The following is a 19,047-nucleotide window of genomic DNA, read 5'->3' as shown; positions in this document are numbered from 1 at the left end:
TATTGATCTAGTATGATAAATATGTCAAATTTATGTCTCTCACACTCTCTGCATCATTTTTCTAGCTCAATCGTGAATGTTCCCGGTGAATGGACATTAAGGAGGGAGTTTCTGCGTTTACAGACAGAAGATCGAGAAGACAGCCGGCAGCGGAGCCACAGAGTCGGTGGGGATCAGCAGAGACAGCAGGTGAGTTGATTTTATGATGAACCATTATCAGCAAATCTTAAACCAAGTTTTCTTAAATGAACTATTGCATTCTTAAATTCTCTTGTAGCGCAAAAGTGACAAATTTCTGTTGACATGTCATTGGACAAGGGTGACAAAATGAACAACGTTCATCTGATATTCCTCACTGGAAAACACTATTTGTTTTTTTTTGTGTCAGTGGTGTCTTACATCTGACTGAGAGATGCAAAAAGGGATCAATGTTAAAAAACTGTCATTTTAATCCAAATGTGTGCCTTGTTGTTGTAGCAAATGGCAGAGCAGGAACAATACAAGCAGCAGTTGCTGGCTGATCGACAGAGGAGGATCCAACAGCAACATGAGAAGCGACAAATATTAGAAGATGTAAGAGCTGTTTCATTCATTTTGTCACTTCTAACTTTTCGAAACAGAATAGCATAAAGTTGGATGTAATTGGAATCTTGCCAGCAACAGAGACGACAGCTGTCAGAATCTGCCTTCCAGTGGGCAGAACTACAAGAGCTCATGCTTGGGGAAGAATCCGATAACCGTGACAACAGACTCCTAAAGAATGACAGATATCACAGAAATGACAGGAAAAAGGTAAAGAATTACATTTTAATTGTTTTTATTCAAATTGTTTGAGAACATGTCAAACTTTGCAACAAAGTATTGTGCTTATATGTACAAACTGGTTACAAGTGAAAGCACTACCAAGCCATTGTTGACAGTCCAGTTTTGTTTTTTGTTTTTTTTTCTTTCCTGTGTCTTGCTAACAACACTATCAAGTGTTTTGTAGTCCACAGATGCATATCACTAACTTGTTTCATCTTCAAACAAAAACAAACTTCCTGACTTCCTGGGATCTAGTTACATTCACATTTTTGTGTGATTTGAACTGAAATTGTATATGTTGCAAAAGAGGGGTGCTCAACATGTCGATCGCGATTGACCAGTAGCTCGCAAATGTAGTATTGGTAGATGGCATGAGTCATGACTACACTAAAAAAAAAAAAAAAAAAAACTAGTTCCGTGGAGCGCTCCCAATCCGGAGGGTGCGCGGACGAACCCCGACCGGACTGCACTTTTTTTGTGGACAGTTAAAGTTCAACATCGTCTATCAATACAACTCAAAATGGAAGTAACACCAAAAACAGGAAATAGTGTACGTGTCACACTGTTCTGGAGCTTGTTAGTCATTTCAAATGTTTTTGTCAAAATCATTTTAGACAAAACTATTCATCAACCAGGTTGGCAAGCATGTTGAGCAGCCACTTTTTGAGTGACGGTTTGTCATTAACATAATATTTCAAGCAAAAGCGGAGGTGGCAGATACATGTGCAAATTATTTGGCCATTGAAGGAGTTGTCCTCAAAAATTTAAAAAGCAGGTCATTGTAAAATATTTAGTAAAGGGCGTTAGCTAAGAGCTTCCCACCATATTGCAATCTCTGAATATTTTACATCGCACCTCTCAGAAGTCATCTTAAGACCTTAGAGTATCCTAATTATTTGTTTTTTTGTGTGTTGCGTGCATATTAGTGCATGCATGTGTATGTAGATTGATGATGATTTTGATTCTAGATAAATTATGGTGGCACATCACAGTCTACTACTGTCCCTCTATATGTACTTTGTTTACATAAATTGTGTGCGTGTGCATTTTGTGTCTGAAACAGGATAATTTCGCTGACGTGTCTGTAAGGCCTCTGGACTCGGAGCAGGTAAATCATTTTAAGCATTCTGCTTTTTTTTTTTTTCTTCAGAAAGGCAAGTAGAGTTGTTTGTTCTTTGTACTTGTAGTTTTGAGCATACAAAAAAAAAGTGTGGCTCAACTTCCATGTGGATATGAACTCATTCACTCCCAGGACATTTTTGCTGTTTTACTGGATTTTGACTGATTTTGCAAGGCCCATAGCATATTGTGTCCTCCTATTGCTATAAAAACCAAAAGAAAGATTTAAGTCTCTTCTTTCATCAGGAAAAAAAAATAAGTGTATTTCTAGCTGTTTTCATTTTGCATCAATTAGCATGAGAACATGGCTAAGTTTCATCATTATTCACAAATCTGTTTAAAATAGTGGGGAAAAGAGCTTTTTGATCTCTTATACTCTGCTGCCATCTGCTGGCCGTTTTTGTAATAACTTTCCATTGCTTCAAGCATTCTCTTCAGTTCGGAGGTTGCATCAAAGCCAAAACGTATAAATACATCTTTGGGAGCATGGTAATATTTAAAATAGAACGTATTTATACGTTTTTGGGAGTAAATGAGTTAAAAGGCTATCAAGTTTATGCTTTGAAGAAACATGGAGCGGGCATGAGACACAGCTGCTACATGCGTTTGTGTGTCTACCCCCAACGTAATATGACAGGATTCAGAGCAGTGAGATCCAAAGACGAAAAAAGACGTTAATGCAGACAGCCACTGTGTGCAGTTAGTTATAGGAAAAGGTAGAATGTGTTTCATCCATGGAATTGATTTTGTACACCCCTCCTAGTGCAGCCCATGTTTGTCATTTTGAAGTGAAGTGAGGGGAAAATAATTACTTCTAATTCCGTATTTGAGCGAGACCACTGTTACGAGCGAGAGAGAAGGCCATGACATACATACACAGTGCGGTAGCCGGGATGTTGGATTCTGACAAGCTTTTAAGCCAATGTTTATCACAGCAGGGCTTTTCTTTTCGTTTTAAAGCCGTCTCATTTTGTCTCGACTGTTCGCTGCATGTCTCCTCTTCCTGTGCTTGTTTTCTCACCGTTGCCCTCCCTCTGGCATTCGCAGCGTGCATCCATCTTCTTTTCTGCTATTTCTCTTGTTCTGTCGCTCAGTGTTCCTTCTAAAATGTTGCTATTATTTTCAGTGGGTTGTCATTGACGGAAAAAGACGTCAAATGATGCATTTTTTTTTTCTGGCCTGGCAATGAATGTGTTAATAAATAACTTTAAAAAAAAATCAAAGTGGCCCTTGCAGCTTTCTATTTTTCTGTATGTGGCCCTCAGAGGAAAAAGTTTGGACATCCCTGCTGTACATTATATCAACAATTTATAATTGCTTCATTGATTTTTACCATGTTTAAAAAAAAAAAAGAAGACATCACGTTTCTTATCGCTTTTACATTACTAACTGCTACATCAATTAATCCAAAAAGTCTACTTCACAAAAATAACACAATGACTTACATTGTGTTTTATTTGATCACTGCCGTTACCTCGTTTGTGGTTCATCAACAATTCCAGATGCTTTTTACATACTGTATTGTTTTACATGAAAGTTGTACTTTGAGGCGACCGTATGTACCCTCCGTGATCGACGGACGTAAACGTTCTTCAGTCGGTGCTCAGTCCGTGGCTTTTTGTCATTGTGCACTTAGCACAAGATGGGCAAAGATGAGAATTGCCAATTAACAGTGCCCGGCTTTGGTAAATATGTCTAAATAACGGTCATGTGCTGGGTTATGGCTGACTTGATTGTTTGACCTGACTTGTGTTCCCACAACCTAGCCAGTGTAATATCCAGATAAACACTGATGTCATGCATTTGGAGTGCTTTCATAACTTCAAATCCTTTTGCTGGCAGCTTTAAAATGTTTTTCAGTTTACCCCTTTTATAGTGTACATAAATTCTGCGCTTCATTTATTCGCTTTCTGGCACTGTCCGTTTCTATATGTGCTTTCTGTGTTTGCTGCATAGAGTGCTGTGGCTCCAAAGCAGCTGCTTCAGCTTAAGGCCAAGCACTCGCAGCCTCATCTCCAGTCACCGGCCAAGCCGCAGCCTCCGAGCCAGCATCAGCAGCCCTCGTCGGGCAGGAGATCACACCGCACCCTTCCTAAAGACCAAACGCAGCTCCTGTCCCTGCAGCACGACAACAGACACGGGGAGAGAGAGGGCGGCCGGGAGAGGCAAAGAGAAAAGCCAGAGGCATCTGTCCAAAAGCTAATGGCTAACAGCGGGAGCGCCGGCGCTCCCGCCGCTCCCGCCGCTGCTTCCTCGTCCAGCTGCCCCGCAAACTGCCAGCGCTCAGTGGTAAAGCTCTGCCTTCCTTGGCTATCAAACACCCTTTTTATCGCTGCCGGTCCCCACGTTGTGTTACAGGCTGTCTGTCCTTGGTGTGGCCTTGTCTCTTCACAAAATCACTGAATGCTCCCGTTTCCACACCTACTCTCTACCCCGCACCTTTGCGAAGGAAAATAAGTGAATATGGTCCAGTTGACTGCTGGTCATACAACAGAAAGGACACCCAGAGTGAGAGTCTTGGAACTAAAAATCCTTTTCTGTTGCTCAATTAGTAAAGTGGGACTCGTCGTATCGGATTTTGTTATAAAATTGCACATTCACACAAACATGGTGGTTCAATGTTAAGTGTTTAAGGTACAGTATACTTAGGATAAAACCATCAATTGTTTTATGAAACAACACCATTCTACTATGTGTTTGTTATTGTTAACTCCTCTGTTAAGTTTTAGGTCCAGTCTTCCTATTTGGTATTGCCAAACTCTTCTCATGCCGCGGATGTGAACAATACTGAGGCAAGCGCAATCTGCTTCATGTTTTAGATGGATTACCAGGACTCAAATATCGCCAGAATGCTTTTGGCTGCCGGTCTGCCCAACGAGATGCACTCACGGCTGGGCTCTGGTAGCAGTTCAAGTCCTTGTACCCCAGCCATGCAGAGAGCTCACGCTAACCAGGTATTTTCACAGTCCCTTTGATCAAAATTCACTGCAGTGCAGTGGAACCTCTAAGGACAAGAAAATGTGAATGTATTTCTACAATAATTTGCAGTGTTTGATGTCCACTGTTGTCATATTTATGAACGATGACGTCCACCGCATATGCCCATGGAGCTTTCATATCTGTTCGCCTGCACCTCAATTAAATGCACCAAAATCGCGTTAGGCAAACCATAGACGCGGTTTGTCTAAGTTTTGGTCGACCTTCAGCCGCCAAATTGTCAGACGCAACGGGTGCATCACAAAACCCTCTCCCCATAGTTGAGTGGTCAGCCAAATTCCCAAGCAGGCGCAACGTGTCTTGTATTGTATGGAGGGCCGAAACTGTCGACATAAAAAAAAAATAATAATTCAAAAATTAAATACAAAAAAATGATATGAATTGGAAAAAAAAACAATTTATTAATAAATCAATTTTAAAAAATGAATTAAAAACAAAAAACAAAACAAAAAACATTCAAATTTCAAATTGTCCAGTACATGGTGCATTTTACTGAGAGGTTCCACAGTACAGTACTTTTAGATTAACACCATCAACTTTTTTTTTTTTTCTTCCAGAATGCCAATTTGCGCTCTAGTCGAGTCGCCCCTCACAGCAGCTCTATGTCAGATATGGCTATCTCGGCTTTGACCCCTTTCACGCCCATGTCGCCCTCTGATGATGTCTTCTGGGACACTGAGACGCCACCTAAGGTAGTTTTTTTGTTTGTTTGTTTGTTTGTTTGTTTGTTTTTTACTGCCCAGGCAGAAAGCACACCAAACAATTGCTGACCGCAATAAAATCCATACATGGGGCATAGCCTGTTGCGTTTTCGTGTGAACGTGATCTCGTGGCAAGCTGCCAGCAAAAGGAGGATGTAAACCTGCTCACATTGTTTGTGTTCTTTCTAACATCCTGCGTCCACCAACATCAGGTCGGCATGAGTGAGTGTATTTTCAGAAAATATTTTCACTTTGGTCGGAAGGAGACTTTTTATATTTTATCTTTATTGTATTCAATTTAATTTTTAGCTCTTTTTTTAAAAAATTTTTTAAACAAAAACATCGGCAGTATTACATCCACAGAGTGTTACATCAACACCACTTTCTCCACTGTTCTGTGTCTAATGTACCTACTACCTGCTGTCCAGCTCTGTCATAATAAAATATACCATGCGGCGTATTTACTTAACAGAAAAGCATATGGATTTAATTGGACTAATAATTACAACAGTTGACAGTAGACTCAGTAGAGCTGTCTATTTGCTCTGTTATGCTGTTGAACAAACAGGAGAGACCATATGGAGTCAACAGAGCAGTTAATGACTCCATCTCTCCTGTGATTGCAATGTGGCTTTGAAAAGGCACCAACAGTGTCACATAACCTGACAGAACCGGCCCGGAGGAAAAGTGTTTGGGAATTTCTGTATGAATTGGTCATAACGTGTAGTCTGATCTCCATCCAAATTCCAAGAATAAACAGTCTGCTTACAGTAATACCACGCAAGCAATGATTTGTTTTCGTATTTTCATGCAGCATAACATGTAAACATTCACCAGACAGGGAGGGAAAACGTGAGCAAACACTTCATTTTATTCACCTGCTGACACTCTTTAGGCATTCCTCTTTCAGACTTGCACTTTAAAGCAAATGATCAAAACATCTATAGTTTATAACTTTTGATCGGGAAATGGCATGCAATTACAGACAAGATCCTTGCGCTAAAAACAGTACTTATAAAGTACAGTATTGAGGGGAAAAAATATGGTATTCTACATGTGTGCAATATATATTTGCAAATGACTTTTTTTTTTTTTTTTTTTTCACTAGTCATGTTTTCTTTCCCTTTTATTGAAATGTTTGATGGATTGTTTTGGTCCTGTATACAGTGTATACATACTTTTTTGTTTGTTTGTTTGTTTGTTTTTTTCCCCCAGGTCCCAGAACGTACTACCTCTAAGTTTTACTGCAGAGAACTGGTGAAAGGACACAAAAGGGCTGCTTCAAGGTACTTGCAAGATGTTTCTACAGTTCTGGCTCAGATTTGAATGCATTACTTGGAATGAACACTTACACCGTCTAGACATTCATTAAGACATTAATGAATCTAATCTTATGAGAAGGGTTTTTTTTTGTTTTTTTTTGGTTTGTTTTTTTTAACTTGTCATTATGAAGTAAATATACTATAAAATAATTGTATAATTGTAAACGGGTTCCCCACAACAGCAAATATTTTGTATCAGTTTGGGTCAAAGCAAAAGCTAAATAACAATAGAAAGCGTGTGTTGAAATATTGCTGCGAAGATGATGATGATCAGGCATTGCGCTTGCTCATGTCATAAATCTTCTTGTTGTATTTAGAGGGCAATCAGCTTCGGTTGGTTCAGTTCTGGAATGTCGGTTTTGATTAAACCAATATTGTGGAAATCAGCAGAGCAAATGAATACAAGAAGTGTCATGTGTGATTGGAATTCATTTCTATTTTACACTCTGTTTGTCTGTGTGCCTCTCTCACCATCTAGTGGCAGTCCTGTGCTTATGACAGACAAAAGTTCAAGGTCTGTGTCTCACGGGGTATCTATCAGCAATAATCATCCAGGTCAGTTTCTCTCTGAGTTTTCTTTTGAAGTTTAGGAAAATGTAAATAAATAAATACATAAACGTGTGGTTGTTGAAATGAATGATTCTGTCTTGTCTTTTTCTGTTCTTTATGTTCATTACTATGTGTCTCACACCTGAAAGAAGAAGAAAAAAAGTTACAAGTAAAATTGTAGCGCAAACGTATGCAGTACAGTATATTAATTGGGTAATTTGTTTATGTAAAACACGATGATGACAAGCAATTTTTTGTATTTCTTGATACCTGGCTTTGACCAACAGTAATTAGCCTCAGTAAGTGAATTACTATAAGTGTGGTCAAAGATTATTATGTGTGTATAATCCTAATGATATCCAATAAAACAAATTGCCTAGATTCTAGAAAAACTGTGAGTCTTACTTTTGAGGTACTGACTTTTACTGTTTGTACTTTTGTGGTTGCTGTTTGCATAATTGCAAATCTGCATAGTGTTGAACGGAAACCATTTAGGGGGAGTTGCCTTCTGTCTTGTTAAACGGACAGATGGAAATGAAAAAAAAAAAAACTTTGATCATCTCAGTTTAGCTTCCGGCTCCTGTTGGAAGCAGCATGCACTTTTTAAAGATTGACTCAGGGACTTACTGCTTTGTGTATTTGATGTACTGATTATTAAATATAAATGTGTTTTAGAAATATGCTGTTGTTAGACTGTTTGTAGTAGTAGTAATGAATCATGGACAGTTGCTGAGCGAATAATGGATTATAATGGGACACCTTTCATTAACAAAAACAAAAATTTTAGAACCCCATCCAAGACCATATTTGCACTTCTAAGATTGATTTTTGCGTTCGTAAAATGTTATTTGTAGAACTAAAGAGTTGTATTGACTTACCATCAGAACTGTAACTAATTTGAGTTAATGAATTGTAGATCACTTCAAGCTGGAAAGTCCACGCGTGCAGCAGCGTCTTCAGCAGCACAGACGGCAACAGAACGACATCGCGGGCAGACATTTACAAGTAAAACATTATTGAATGTGTAATAAGTAACGTTATAGCTGTAGATTATCACGTTGTCTTGTTTAAACAAGGCATCTCAAAGGTAGAGACAAAATACACTGTAATAAAAGTCCACATGGAACCAGTTAATGTTGGTAAATAAAGCAAAGTAAAACTATAAATAAATAAACATTGTTATTGTCACAAACACATGCACTCACAGGTGCATCCAAAATAGCAATGTCACTCTCTTCTCTGTTTTTGTTTTATTGTGTTTTGTTTCTTTTATCTGCTGACATGCTGCATCTTGTCTCATCTGTTTGCAGGGTGTCAAGACTGCTCTGAGCCCATTCAACAAGGCCGCGGAATATTCCTCCTCCAGTGACGAGTTTGGAAGCAGTGATGAAGAAGAGAAGAACAGGTGAGCTGTTTTACTACAAGGAGATTTATTTTTTATTTTTTTATCCTGTAAAATGAATTGATCAACCAAGATTTATGAAGGGGCAAATTATTGCTGAACTATTATCATAGTTGTAGCACTCCAAAGACATTCAAGACTTTATTCAAGACTTTCAATTGGTTGTAAGTGTGAATGGTTGTTTGCCTATTTGTGCCCTGTGATTGGCTGCCGACCAGTTCAGGTTGTACCCGGCCTCTTGCCCACAGAGAACTGGGATAGGCTCCAGCACACCCACCACCCTAGAATTCAAAGAACAAATTATTATGATGAATCCATATTGGCCCCTCCTTATGGTTATATTTTGTGAATGCCGGGTCACTCTTAAGATTGTACATTGAAAAGTAAAAATATTCAAAACTTGCTCAGACTTTTTTGTTGAAGTTTTGACAGGCCGAGGCTAATATAAACACTCGTGTGACTTTGCTGCCTGATTGTACCAACTCAAGCCATCAACACTTGTTGGTAGTGTTGTCTATTTGTGCAGTATGACCAATGTGATGTCTTTGCATTTGATACACGTTTGCAATATAGTTGTAATAAGTTGGAGGTCCTGTTCTGGATCTGTTGAGGTTTTTTTTCCCAGTGCTTTTCATCTTGAAAACACAATTTGTCACTCATTAATCCTTTTCTTAAACGTGTTCTATTTACTTCACACATCCTCCTGCTTTTCTAGTTGCGGCCTCCCCAATGGAAAAGGAGAGAAATACTTTAAACAAATACCTGATGGTATTGTGCTGCGGCCTCATCGTAATCTTAACCAGGTCTTTACACACACACCTTACGATATTATCGCTAGTTTGCTGTGAAATGTCATATTATTTTGGACTTGAAATAATGTTCATATTTTCTCAGATGACATCAGACGATACCTACATGCTGCCAGACCTACTGCAGAAAATATCGTCAGCAAGTCCTTCTCGCAATGCACTGATGCAGCAGCAGCGAACGCGAGAACAGAATTATACACAATCACCCACGGCACCTCGATCCCCCACACGCCAAGAGCTACATGTGAGGAATGCCTTTTTTTTTTTTTTAAATGACACAACACAGAAACCCATACTCAGAACCCAGGTCCTAGTTTTATGTAAAAATTGTATGTGTACTTGAAACGTCAATAAGGCAAATATTTTTACTGTGGATTATGTTTTGCCATAAAGGCGTTGTACACAATCCATTGTGTTGTTCATTCATCAAAATGAAAGGTGTTTTTTTTTTTTTTTTTACACATATGGGGTCTTTTTTTTATTATTATTATTATTTTTTTGTATTGATGGATGATCAAGAGTGACCTATATTCCCTCAAATCTAGCATCCATCCATTTTCAAATGTGTTTTTTTTAAGGAATTGCATTAGTTACATTTGTCCACTAGAGGAAGGTATTGAGACACTTACCAGTATTGAAGTGGACTGCTACTTATAGTTTTGTATTGTACTCACACTAATCAAGATTATGTTTAATTATTGTGTGTATTACAACCTTATATTTGTGTTTATAAGACCACATGCTAATGCAATATAACACTGAATAACACTTTTCCTCTTTATTTTGTTTTCTTCAGGCTTTCAGCAGTCCATCTTGTAAAAACACCTCATCTTCCTCTTTCTCCTCCTTCATTGATCCGAGATTGATCCCCATATCTTCGCCGCCACAGAGCCCGAGTGAGTGCACACTTCCAAACAAGTGTGCAAACGTTGTATAAACGTGTTTGACGTCGGCAGAAGGCCGAGTGTTATAAGGCAGAATGTTTTCAGTCTGCAGTAAGGGTGAGCCAATCAAGAGGGAGAACCACCGGAAGGGCTCTGTGGTGAACGTGAACCCGACCAACATTCGACCGCAGAGTGACAGTCCCGAGATCCACAAATACAAGAAGAAATTCACCACTGAGGTCCTCTGTGCTGGTCTATGGGGTCGGTAGTTTGCTTTTGCGCCAAATAATCATTTAGACAATGATATGTGTCAATATCACTTAAAGGTCCAGCATGTGCTATGGAAGCCAACATTAGCCAAAAATGTCTTTCCTGTCATTATCCACTACTCTGTCAGCCAATTCACGTACCAAATGCTGTTGTTTGCATGTACATTGTCTGCTTGCAATTAAATTACATTTTTTAAAATGTGGGAATTTGACCAATGTGCATTTATAGAACGCCATCTTAAAACAATGCATATACATTTCAATTTATTTTTTTTTTGGGGGGGGGGTGTGAATTGTGCAAATCTCATATACTGTAAAGTACATGATGGAGATGTTGAGCATTTTCTTGCGAAGAATAATACGAGTCGTGCGTTTTGATGTGTTTGCTCTGCAGGAGTGAATCTGTTGGTGGGGACAGAAAATGGTCTTTGGCTGCTGGACCGAAGCGGTCAGGGGAAGGTTTACTCTCTCATTAGCAGAAGAAGGTTTCAGCAGATGGATGTGCTGGAAGGGCTCAATGTGCTCATTACGATATCAGGTACACACACGCAAGGTTTGTCAGTTGTACATTTAAAATGGTGAGATTTACCGTAACTGCATTAGCAATTCTCAGATTATTCTTAATAGGTTGGGACAGGGTAACTCGTGCTGTAATGTTTGAGGATGTTTTTCTGTAAAGGCAACTGTATGAGTTACTTTGCATAAAAGGAGGATGATTTTGCCTTTTTGTTCCAGGGAAAAAGAACAAGCTCCGCCTTTACTACCTTTCCTGGCTGAGAAATAAAATCCTCCGGAACGACCCGGAAGTGGAGAAGAGGCAGGGTTGGACATCTGTTGGCGATCTGGAAGGTTGTGTCCACTATAAAGTGGGTAAGGAGATTCAACATGGGTGACATTTCTTGACTTGGCAAGCCAAGGTGGAAAGGAAGCTGAGGGTTTATGTTTGTTTGTTTGTTTGTTTGTTTGTTTGTTGATGGGGGCATTTGTGTCTCTTTGCACAGTGCGTTACGAGAAGATCAAGTTCCTTGTGATCGCTTTGAAGAATGCAGTGGAGGTTTATGCCTGGGCGCCCAAACCCTACCATAAGTTCATGGCCTTTAAGGTTGGTCATGTTTTGATATATTTGATATTCATGTCATAGTCCTGCAGGGGGGAAAAGCAAAACCTGAATGTAAGGTGGACTCAACACTGATTGAGGCCGCAACCATACGCTCCCTCACTGAGACATAATCCATTCAGGCAATGAGACCCGCCGACTCTCGGGAGAGCTTTATTAGAGCTGTGGCCCATTTCTTGACATCCACCGTGGCTTGAGCTACTTTTGCTTCCTTACTCGGAAACGGCCAAAAATATACTGCGTTTTGTATGACTTATTGTGCCTATTTGTGTCATGACATGTTCTCGTCTCTTCAGTCTTTCAGGTCGTTACCGCAAAAGCCGCTGTCTGTTGATCTGACAGTGGAGGAAGGCCAAAGGTTAAAGGTTATATACGGTTCCTCGTCGGGCTTCCATGCGATTGATGTGGATTCGGGCACACCCTATGACCTCTACCTGCCCACACATGTGAGTGTCCTTACTGTCTTGTAACTTGTCACATATTAAAATTAGCCCTGGAGTGGGGAAATTCAATTTGTACAACAACAAACAGTTTATTTAAAAAAAAAAAATAAAAAAAAATAATAATAATTAATAAAAAAATGTGAAAAATCTTCTAGTTGATACTTGTTTTCTTTTTCTATGATTTGATTTCTACTTTGTTCAGGGGGTTCAATGTGCACTCTTGTCATATTTATGAATGAAATTTGAAATAGTGTATACTGGTAATATGAAAATTACATCCAGCACACATCTGAGAAGCGCAGAATCTTGCCTACATGTGCCCTGATCAAATTCACCCCCCCAAAAAAATAAATCGTTACACTACCTGCACCATTAGTTAGACGTGGTCCCAGCAGGCATAAAGTCTCCTCGACTTCCAGCCACTTTTGAAACTTTTTTTGTATTATTAAATTATATTTCATACAAAAAATATTGCTCGGCTAAAATTTGCATGCTATGTTTTTTCTTCTTCTTCTTCAGCAATTCTTTGTCATACGAATATGTATATGATAAATATCTCAAGCTTCTATACGTGGCTATGCTGGCATACTTTTTGTGTGTCTCTCTCCCTCCCTCCAAGACACACATGCACAACCCTCAACCATGTGCTACTTTCAGTAATGAAGGGGCTAGCAGGGTGAGAGCGGGACAGTCGGACATTCGCAGGGAAAAATAGGCTCTAAAAATACTCTTCCTGTCCTGCTTTGCTTGCGTGCGTGTGCGTGTGCTCCTCCGGTATATTAAGCCAGTTTTCATCCAGCTGTCTACCACACTTTCAGCTTTCCAAGTTCATTCCCACCTTTCTCCCTGTTAATGTCTCTCGCTCGCTCGCTCTCTCGTTCTCGCCAACGTCTCAACCACGCGTACGCACACTCTCCACTCCGACGTCTTTGGGAACTCTTGAGAACACTTCATGCCCACGCAAGCTCTGAAACACACACACACACAATGCATCAGTCACCCACGCAAATTAGCAGACATTAACACGCACATCTGCGAATCATCTGCGTGAGCGATGTAACAATGCGGGTTCCGAGGCAGAGGATTAAGATTGCGTTGCGTCTGTGGATGCCGCTGCTGATGCTGAGGATTGTGGCGGCTCACACTCTGGTGATGTATAGATTGTCTTCACTTAATTGTGCAGCTGACTGATGTTGTTCTGCTAAATATCATCCATCCATCCATCCATCCATTTTCTTGACCGCTTATTCCTCACAAGGGTCGCGGGGGCTGCTGGCGCCTATCTCAGCTGGCTCTGGGCAGTAGGCGGGGGACACCCTGGACTGGTTGCCAGCCAATCGCAGGGCTGCTAAATATCATTTTGTAAAAAAAAAAAAGCTTTAGCTTTCTTTGTAAAGTATATTCGAGTTACTAATAAGAGTGCGTTTCCCAGATCCAGGGTTCCATCCATCCGCACGCCATCATCATTTTGCCAAACAGTGCCGGAACGGAGGTTCTTGTTTGCTACGAAGACGAAGGTGTCTACATTGACACGTATGGCCGCATCACCAAAGATACGGTGTTGCAATGGGGAGAGATGCCTGCATCTGTCGGTGAGTTTTTTTTTGTTTTTTTTGTTTTTTCTAATCTGCTTACCTAAACGTGATGGGCCTAATTGTGTGCATGGGTGATTTATTTATTTTTCTTCTTATTTTTGGTGTTTTCCGACACTTTGCACAGATAGAATTGGGGGTAATTGTTTGTGCCGGTGTGCCGACTCCCGGCCAACCAAAGCTTAAAATCAGGGCGATCATAGCGCAAACAGTCCTTCAAATTGCGGAAACAGAATTTGATTCGCCGGGTCCGAAAAATGAGAGTGGCACCCGCAAAGTGCCTTTCTACAGGTAATCTGTGGATAATGTAGTTAGTCTGCTGCGTATGTGACGTGGGCAAATGGAGACGGCTTTGCACCCACAATCGTCCATCTGTGTTGTGCCTCTCCAATGGTTCATTTCATTCATATTTCTGAATGAAATGTGATGATTTCCACCACACACACATCTGTTGAGCGACGAATCTGTCTGCCTGCTACTCGATCAAATCCACCAAAATCACGTTACGCCACCTGCGCCACCATTTAGACCTGCATTTTGTCAATCTAAAATTGAGTCTACTGAGCAGATGTGTGAGATGGAACACCCAGCGAGGCGTCGCACGTCTGGGCACCTAACTACAAAAAAATAGCTCTCGCCACCTGGACTTGAGACTGGTTCTCCTTGACGATATGTTGCAGTGCAACAAGCCAAAGAAAGACCAAAGCAGACGTTGAGGATTCATTTTATGATGCTCAATTGATCTGAAATGTGGGTTGATATCACGTTCAAACAGCTTCATGTTAACTTCTTTGTCATACGTATCCTGAAATGTCCAAAATCCAAAAATGAGGAATTCCGAATAGTTTTTCTCAGGGTTATTCAACTTTAAAAGATCCACTCTAAGTGCAATCAACTTGACACATAAAATGTTCACTTTCCTGTAACGTGTTTACTGTATGTTCACGACCTCCTCCATGTTTGTGCAGCTTACCTACAGTCCAATCAGGTGATGGGCTGGGGAGAGAAGGCCATTGAGCTCCGGTCGGCCAACACAGGGAACCTGGAGGGGGTTTTCATGCACAAAAGAGCCCAGAAACTCAAGTTCCTGTGTGAAAGGAATGACAAGGTACGTCTTTACTACGCATTACAACAACCTCCTCCAAGAAATGTTTGAAATTAAGCACTAGGCCAACAGCTTTTATATCAAATATAAATTATAAAAGTTGTCTTACAGCAGTGCTTCTCAATTATTTTCTGTCATGCCCCCCTAGTAAGAAGAAAACATCCCCCCCCCCCACGCGACTGTAAATTTATTTATTATTTGTCCATACAATTGTTATAAGCACACCTCTGCATAACACTGTATCTGTATTAACGTATAAGAGAATTAATAAAGAAAGAAATATTGACCAACTTACAACAAAGAATAAAGTACCTCAGGAGCACAATATTAAAAAAAAAAAAAAAAAAAAAAAAACTTTAACCTGCAAAAAAAAAATATAATATAATTTGTGCTGATTTATTTATTTATTTATTTATTTATTTTGATTTTTTTTTTGCCGTGTGCAAAGCGCGCATGCTCAGTGCAAACAAAACCCCGACACCACCGAGCGAATGCTCCCTGCGCACACTCTGCCAATAATGAGAGCGCCACTGCCCCCTAATGCACTGGAGGTGCAATTACACTTTATTCTAGGACAGTCAAAAAATAAAAAAACATGTTCCCTGAGGTCACGCGTGCCCCTTGATTGAGCCTCGCCAACCATTTGAGAAGCACTGTCTTACAGTATTGCATAAGAAAAGCATACATCTCATATTTCATTCACATTCTTACTTGATTGTTGTACTTAGTTACTTATTGTTGGCACTCTGTTTTGTTTCTAACGAATGCCTTGAATTGTTCTTGTCATGTAATAAATATCTTGTGGTACACATTGATCTGAATGCGCTATAGAACACGCTTGTCTCTTGTTGTAGGTCTTCTTTGCATCGGTGCAGTCAGGAGGCAGCAGTCAAATTTACTTCATGACGTTGGGTCAGAACTCGCTTTTCAACTGGTAAGAAAGTGGACGCGTGATCGGCTTCATCATCTCCGATTCTCACGCTTGTGAAATCGCACCAAGAAGAGCTGTCCAGGAAACGGCGTTACAAGGATCACACTGACATTTTTGTGGAGCTGCTTTTGTCAACATGTGAAGTTTCAGTCCAACAAATTCACTGGATTTTTGTTTTTCCCTCGCGCGTGCGAACTGCAGCTGTTCAGCATTCGGCTCATCTTGTCTGGATCGCTCACATTTCCTTGGTGGATCGGCGTGCAGACGTTCCCGAGTTCCGTTGCGGAGCTTTTTGCAAACGATATCCATGTAATGGAGGAAGAGGTGGAAAAAATAGGAGCTTTATTATCCCATGTTTACTCTGTGGACATCATCTGAGTGCTTCACAAAAAGTGCGTGCGTGGAAAAAAGGATCCCTTCACAGCCATGAGCAGGTTGCACATTTGATCCCTCCGATGTGCTTTAATTACATTCCAGATTGCTCGTCAGCCGGCAGAATTGCCGGAGCGATTCAAACAGCCACTCGGATGTTGCGGCTGCTGTGAAAAGTGAAATATGAAAGCACCTCAATGAAAAAGAAAGTCAACAGTGTTCAGTGCTGAGCCCACATGCACTTTGGTAGCAAGTTACAGTATGTCAACCTCCCGGTGTAGTTCTTTATTCGTTGTTTATTTTTATCTGATTTGCACCATCAAACATTTTGTAGTCTTAAAAAAATGTGAGCACTGAAGGAAACTGAAGCCCTTTTAATTTCAATATTGTTCATGTAGCAGTTGTCATTAGGTTATTATTGTTTAAAACGTACACAAATTGTTGATTGTGTAAAGCTAAACGAATGCACTCCAACAGTATTTCCTTGTACAGTTCTAAGATATGTCGATGTAAAACAAATTGTATAAAAATGACTGAATGTCATGTTATTTTGTTTGAAAGGTCAATATGACGACTGCTCCGTTTTGTCAAGTGACATTCAAAACCACTCGGGAAAGACGCGCCCGTTTGTGACGTGCTCCAAAATCCGACGTGTCCAAGTCGGATGGTCGGATGAATGGTGAACTTGACCTTGAAAATTGCAGAGGTACAAAGAGACGTGAAACTTGAAATATTGGCACATGTGAGCAATTGTAACATCCTCGCGCCCATGTTAGATTTTCCTTTTCTACCCGTTTCCAAGAGTTGTTTACGACGTATTGTCATTCCATTACATATTCCCATTCCGAATATTGTTTTTGAAGACAAACAGCATTCTAGTCACATTCATTTGAATATCAGTTATGTATGTCCATGATTGTTTGTCATTTCTGGATAACTGATGTGTTTTCATCTCAGTCCATCTGTAGTACAAATTAGAGATCTTGATCTTCCCTTCACTTGCTCCTCACTCCACTTTCATCTTCCTCAAACTCGCATTCATCCAATCGGTGCTCCCAAGTTCCGTCCACCCGCAGTTCTGCCGCAGAACCCTGAATCTGCGTCACTTCGCTTTTGGTAGTGTCGCTGAATTCAATTCAAGTCATGTCAGGCGAAATGCTCTTCAAAATAGATCCGCAACAGTTCATGTTTGTTGTCCAACCTGCCCTTTCCTGCATTGGGAACATTTGCAGGAGGTTTTGAATGTCACGTTTTAATGCATAGCTGCACATTTACAAAATGTCAGTCACAAGGACCAAATGAGCCGATAGTTGTAAAGTGATTCAAGATACTGAAGAATTGCATAAATTCTTGCCAAATTCATGGGGGCGTGTGTAGATTAAGCAGGGCTTTAAAAAAAAAAAAAAAAACGGAACGAGGAAGTGCAGTGGTGGCAGTGGAATAAATGATCTTGAATGTTGTCAATAGAGGGCGCCAAACTGAGGAAAGGTTTGGTATTCAGTTGTTTTAAATGTCACGTTGAGAAGGCGGTCCAAAGCCCGCAGCATGAAGCTGTTCATTCAAATATGGACCTGATGAAGTCTGCAGTATAAACACACATGACAGCTGTGTCCTTGTTATTGTTTCTTCAATGCAAGAAGCATTATTACATTTTGTCGAAATAATACATATGTCAAGAACTTTATGTCTGCTATTTCCAAACCCTGTATCAAAGTTGAAGATTTGTTACTTTGGTTTCTTGTTTTGCACTGGATCTATTTTTTGTTTGCTTGAGTTTTGGCATGCTAACATGTTTGTATGAAAAGTGGCAGAAGACGACAATAAAAGTGTTTTTTTGCAGCTTTCTACATATTGGTCTTGATGATTGTCAAAAGGTTTCTCTATGTTCATATTTGAGGTGAACTCAGGCCTTTCAATATCCATCCATCCATTTTCTTGACCGCTAATTCCTCACAAGGGGTGCTGGCGCCTATCTCAGCTGGCACTGGGCAGTAGGCGGGGACACCCTGGACTGGTTGCCAGCCAATCGCAGGCCTTTCAATATACAATTGTAAAACATTTCAAATGCAAAAAGGTCCCAACTTAGGTTGATGTTTTGATAAATTGTTTCATTTTTGGTGATATTGATGTCTTGATTATCCTTCCAGTTTACCAGTTGTACCGTTTTCTTGATCCAGTTGCATCAACAAAGACAAATGATATGCACATTTCAGCACACTATTTTTAAAGGGATGCTTGACTCATTGAGCTATTTTCATCAATAAGAATAAAAAAAAATTCTATAATTAATGTGATAACTTTGTTATTTTTCACAAACAATACCTGAACAAACTAATTTCGCCACTTGTTGACTGAAGATGGCGCCTGTTTTGTGGAAGTTGGTCACCGACCAATCACGGCAAACCCGGAAAACACGTGCGCCGTGTCTTTAATTAAAGATATTAATTGTACGTGAAAAATAATGAAGTTACGATTTGTATCAGTTTCTTAAAAATAGCGAACGCAATCTTTGCGTTCTCTCGCAAAGATTGCGAGGGAACGTAAAACAAGCAAAGTCATTTTTTCCGCCTACCATGTCACCTTAGTACCTGAAAGTCGTACTGGAACAAATTCTATTCCGATGCGTCTCCT

General features: G+C 40.1%; 1 protein-coding gene across 4 annotated transcripts in view; it reads left to right on the top strand.

Annotated features, from left to right (window-relative positions):
- The window catches only part of LOC144025296 (misshapen-like kinase 1), a 42,208-nt gene extending 23,945 nt beyond the window's left edge, over nucleotides 1-18,263 (top strand). The window contains exons 12-33 of one of the 4 annotated variants that reach the window (XM_077531114.1): nucleotides 66-189; nucleotides 478-573; nucleotides 694-792; nucleotides 1,868-1,912; nucleotides 3,880-4,212; nucleotides 4,743-4,877; nucleotides 5,478-5,612; nucleotides 6,837-6,907; nucleotides 7,422-7,498; nucleotides 8,409-8,497; nucleotides 8,803-8,897; nucleotides 9,610-9,697; nucleotides 9,789-9,947; nucleotides 10,500-10,599; nucleotides 10,693-10,848; nucleotides 11,251-11,394; nucleotides 11,592-11,726; nucleotides 11,858-11,958; nucleotides 12,270-12,419; nucleotides 13,849-14,008; nucleotides 14,977-15,116; nucleotides 15,968-18,263. In XM_077531114.1, coding sequence (XP_077387240.1) covers nucleotides 66-189; nucleotides 478-573; nucleotides 694-792; nucleotides 1,868-1,912; nucleotides 3,880-4,212; nucleotides 4,743-4,877; nucleotides 5,478-5,612; nucleotides 6,837-6,907; nucleotides 7,422-7,498; nucleotides 8,409-8,497; nucleotides 8,803-8,897; nucleotides 9,610-9,697; nucleotides 9,789-9,947; nucleotides 10,500-10,599; nucleotides 10,693-10,848; nucleotides 11,251-11,394; nucleotides 11,592-11,726; nucleotides 11,858-11,958; nucleotides 12,270-12,419; nucleotides 13,849-14,008; nucleotides 14,977-15,116; nucleotides 15,968-16,051 — 2,716 coding nt within the window. In that variant the 3' untranslated portion in view covers nucleotides 16,052-18,263. Of the gene's footprint in view, nucleotides 1-65; nucleotides 190-477; nucleotides 574-657; nucleotides 793-1,867; nucleotides 1,913-3,879; nucleotides 4,213-4,742; nucleotides 4,878-5,477; nucleotides 5,613-6,836; nucleotides 6,908-7,421; nucleotides 7,499-8,408; nucleotides 8,498-8,802; nucleotides 8,898-9,609; nucleotides 9,698-9,788; nucleotides 9,948-10,499; nucleotides 10,600-10,692; nucleotides 10,849-11,250; nucleotides 11,395-11,591; nucleotides 11,727-11,857; nucleotides 11,959-12,269; nucleotides 12,420-13,848; nucleotides 14,009-14,976; nucleotides 15,117-15,967 lie in introns of all 4 variants that reach the window. The other 3 variants (XM_077531112.1, XM_077531111.1, XM_077531115.1) reach the window with 3 other exon arrangements.
- The last annotated feature ends 784 nt before the right edge of the window (nucleotides 18,264-19,047 follow it).

This window comes from Festucalex cinctus, chromosome 9 (assembly GCF_051991245.1).
Source record: "Festucalex cinctus isolate MCC-2025b chromosome 9, RoL_Fcin_1.0, whole genome shotgun sequence".
Classification (NCBI taxonomy): Eukaryota; Metazoa; Chordata; class Actinopteri; order Syngnathiformes; family Syngnathidae; genus Festucalex; species Festucalex cinctus.
Note: the sequence above shows the minus strand (reverse complement) of the source record. Positions and strands in the feature narration are given on the sequence as shown.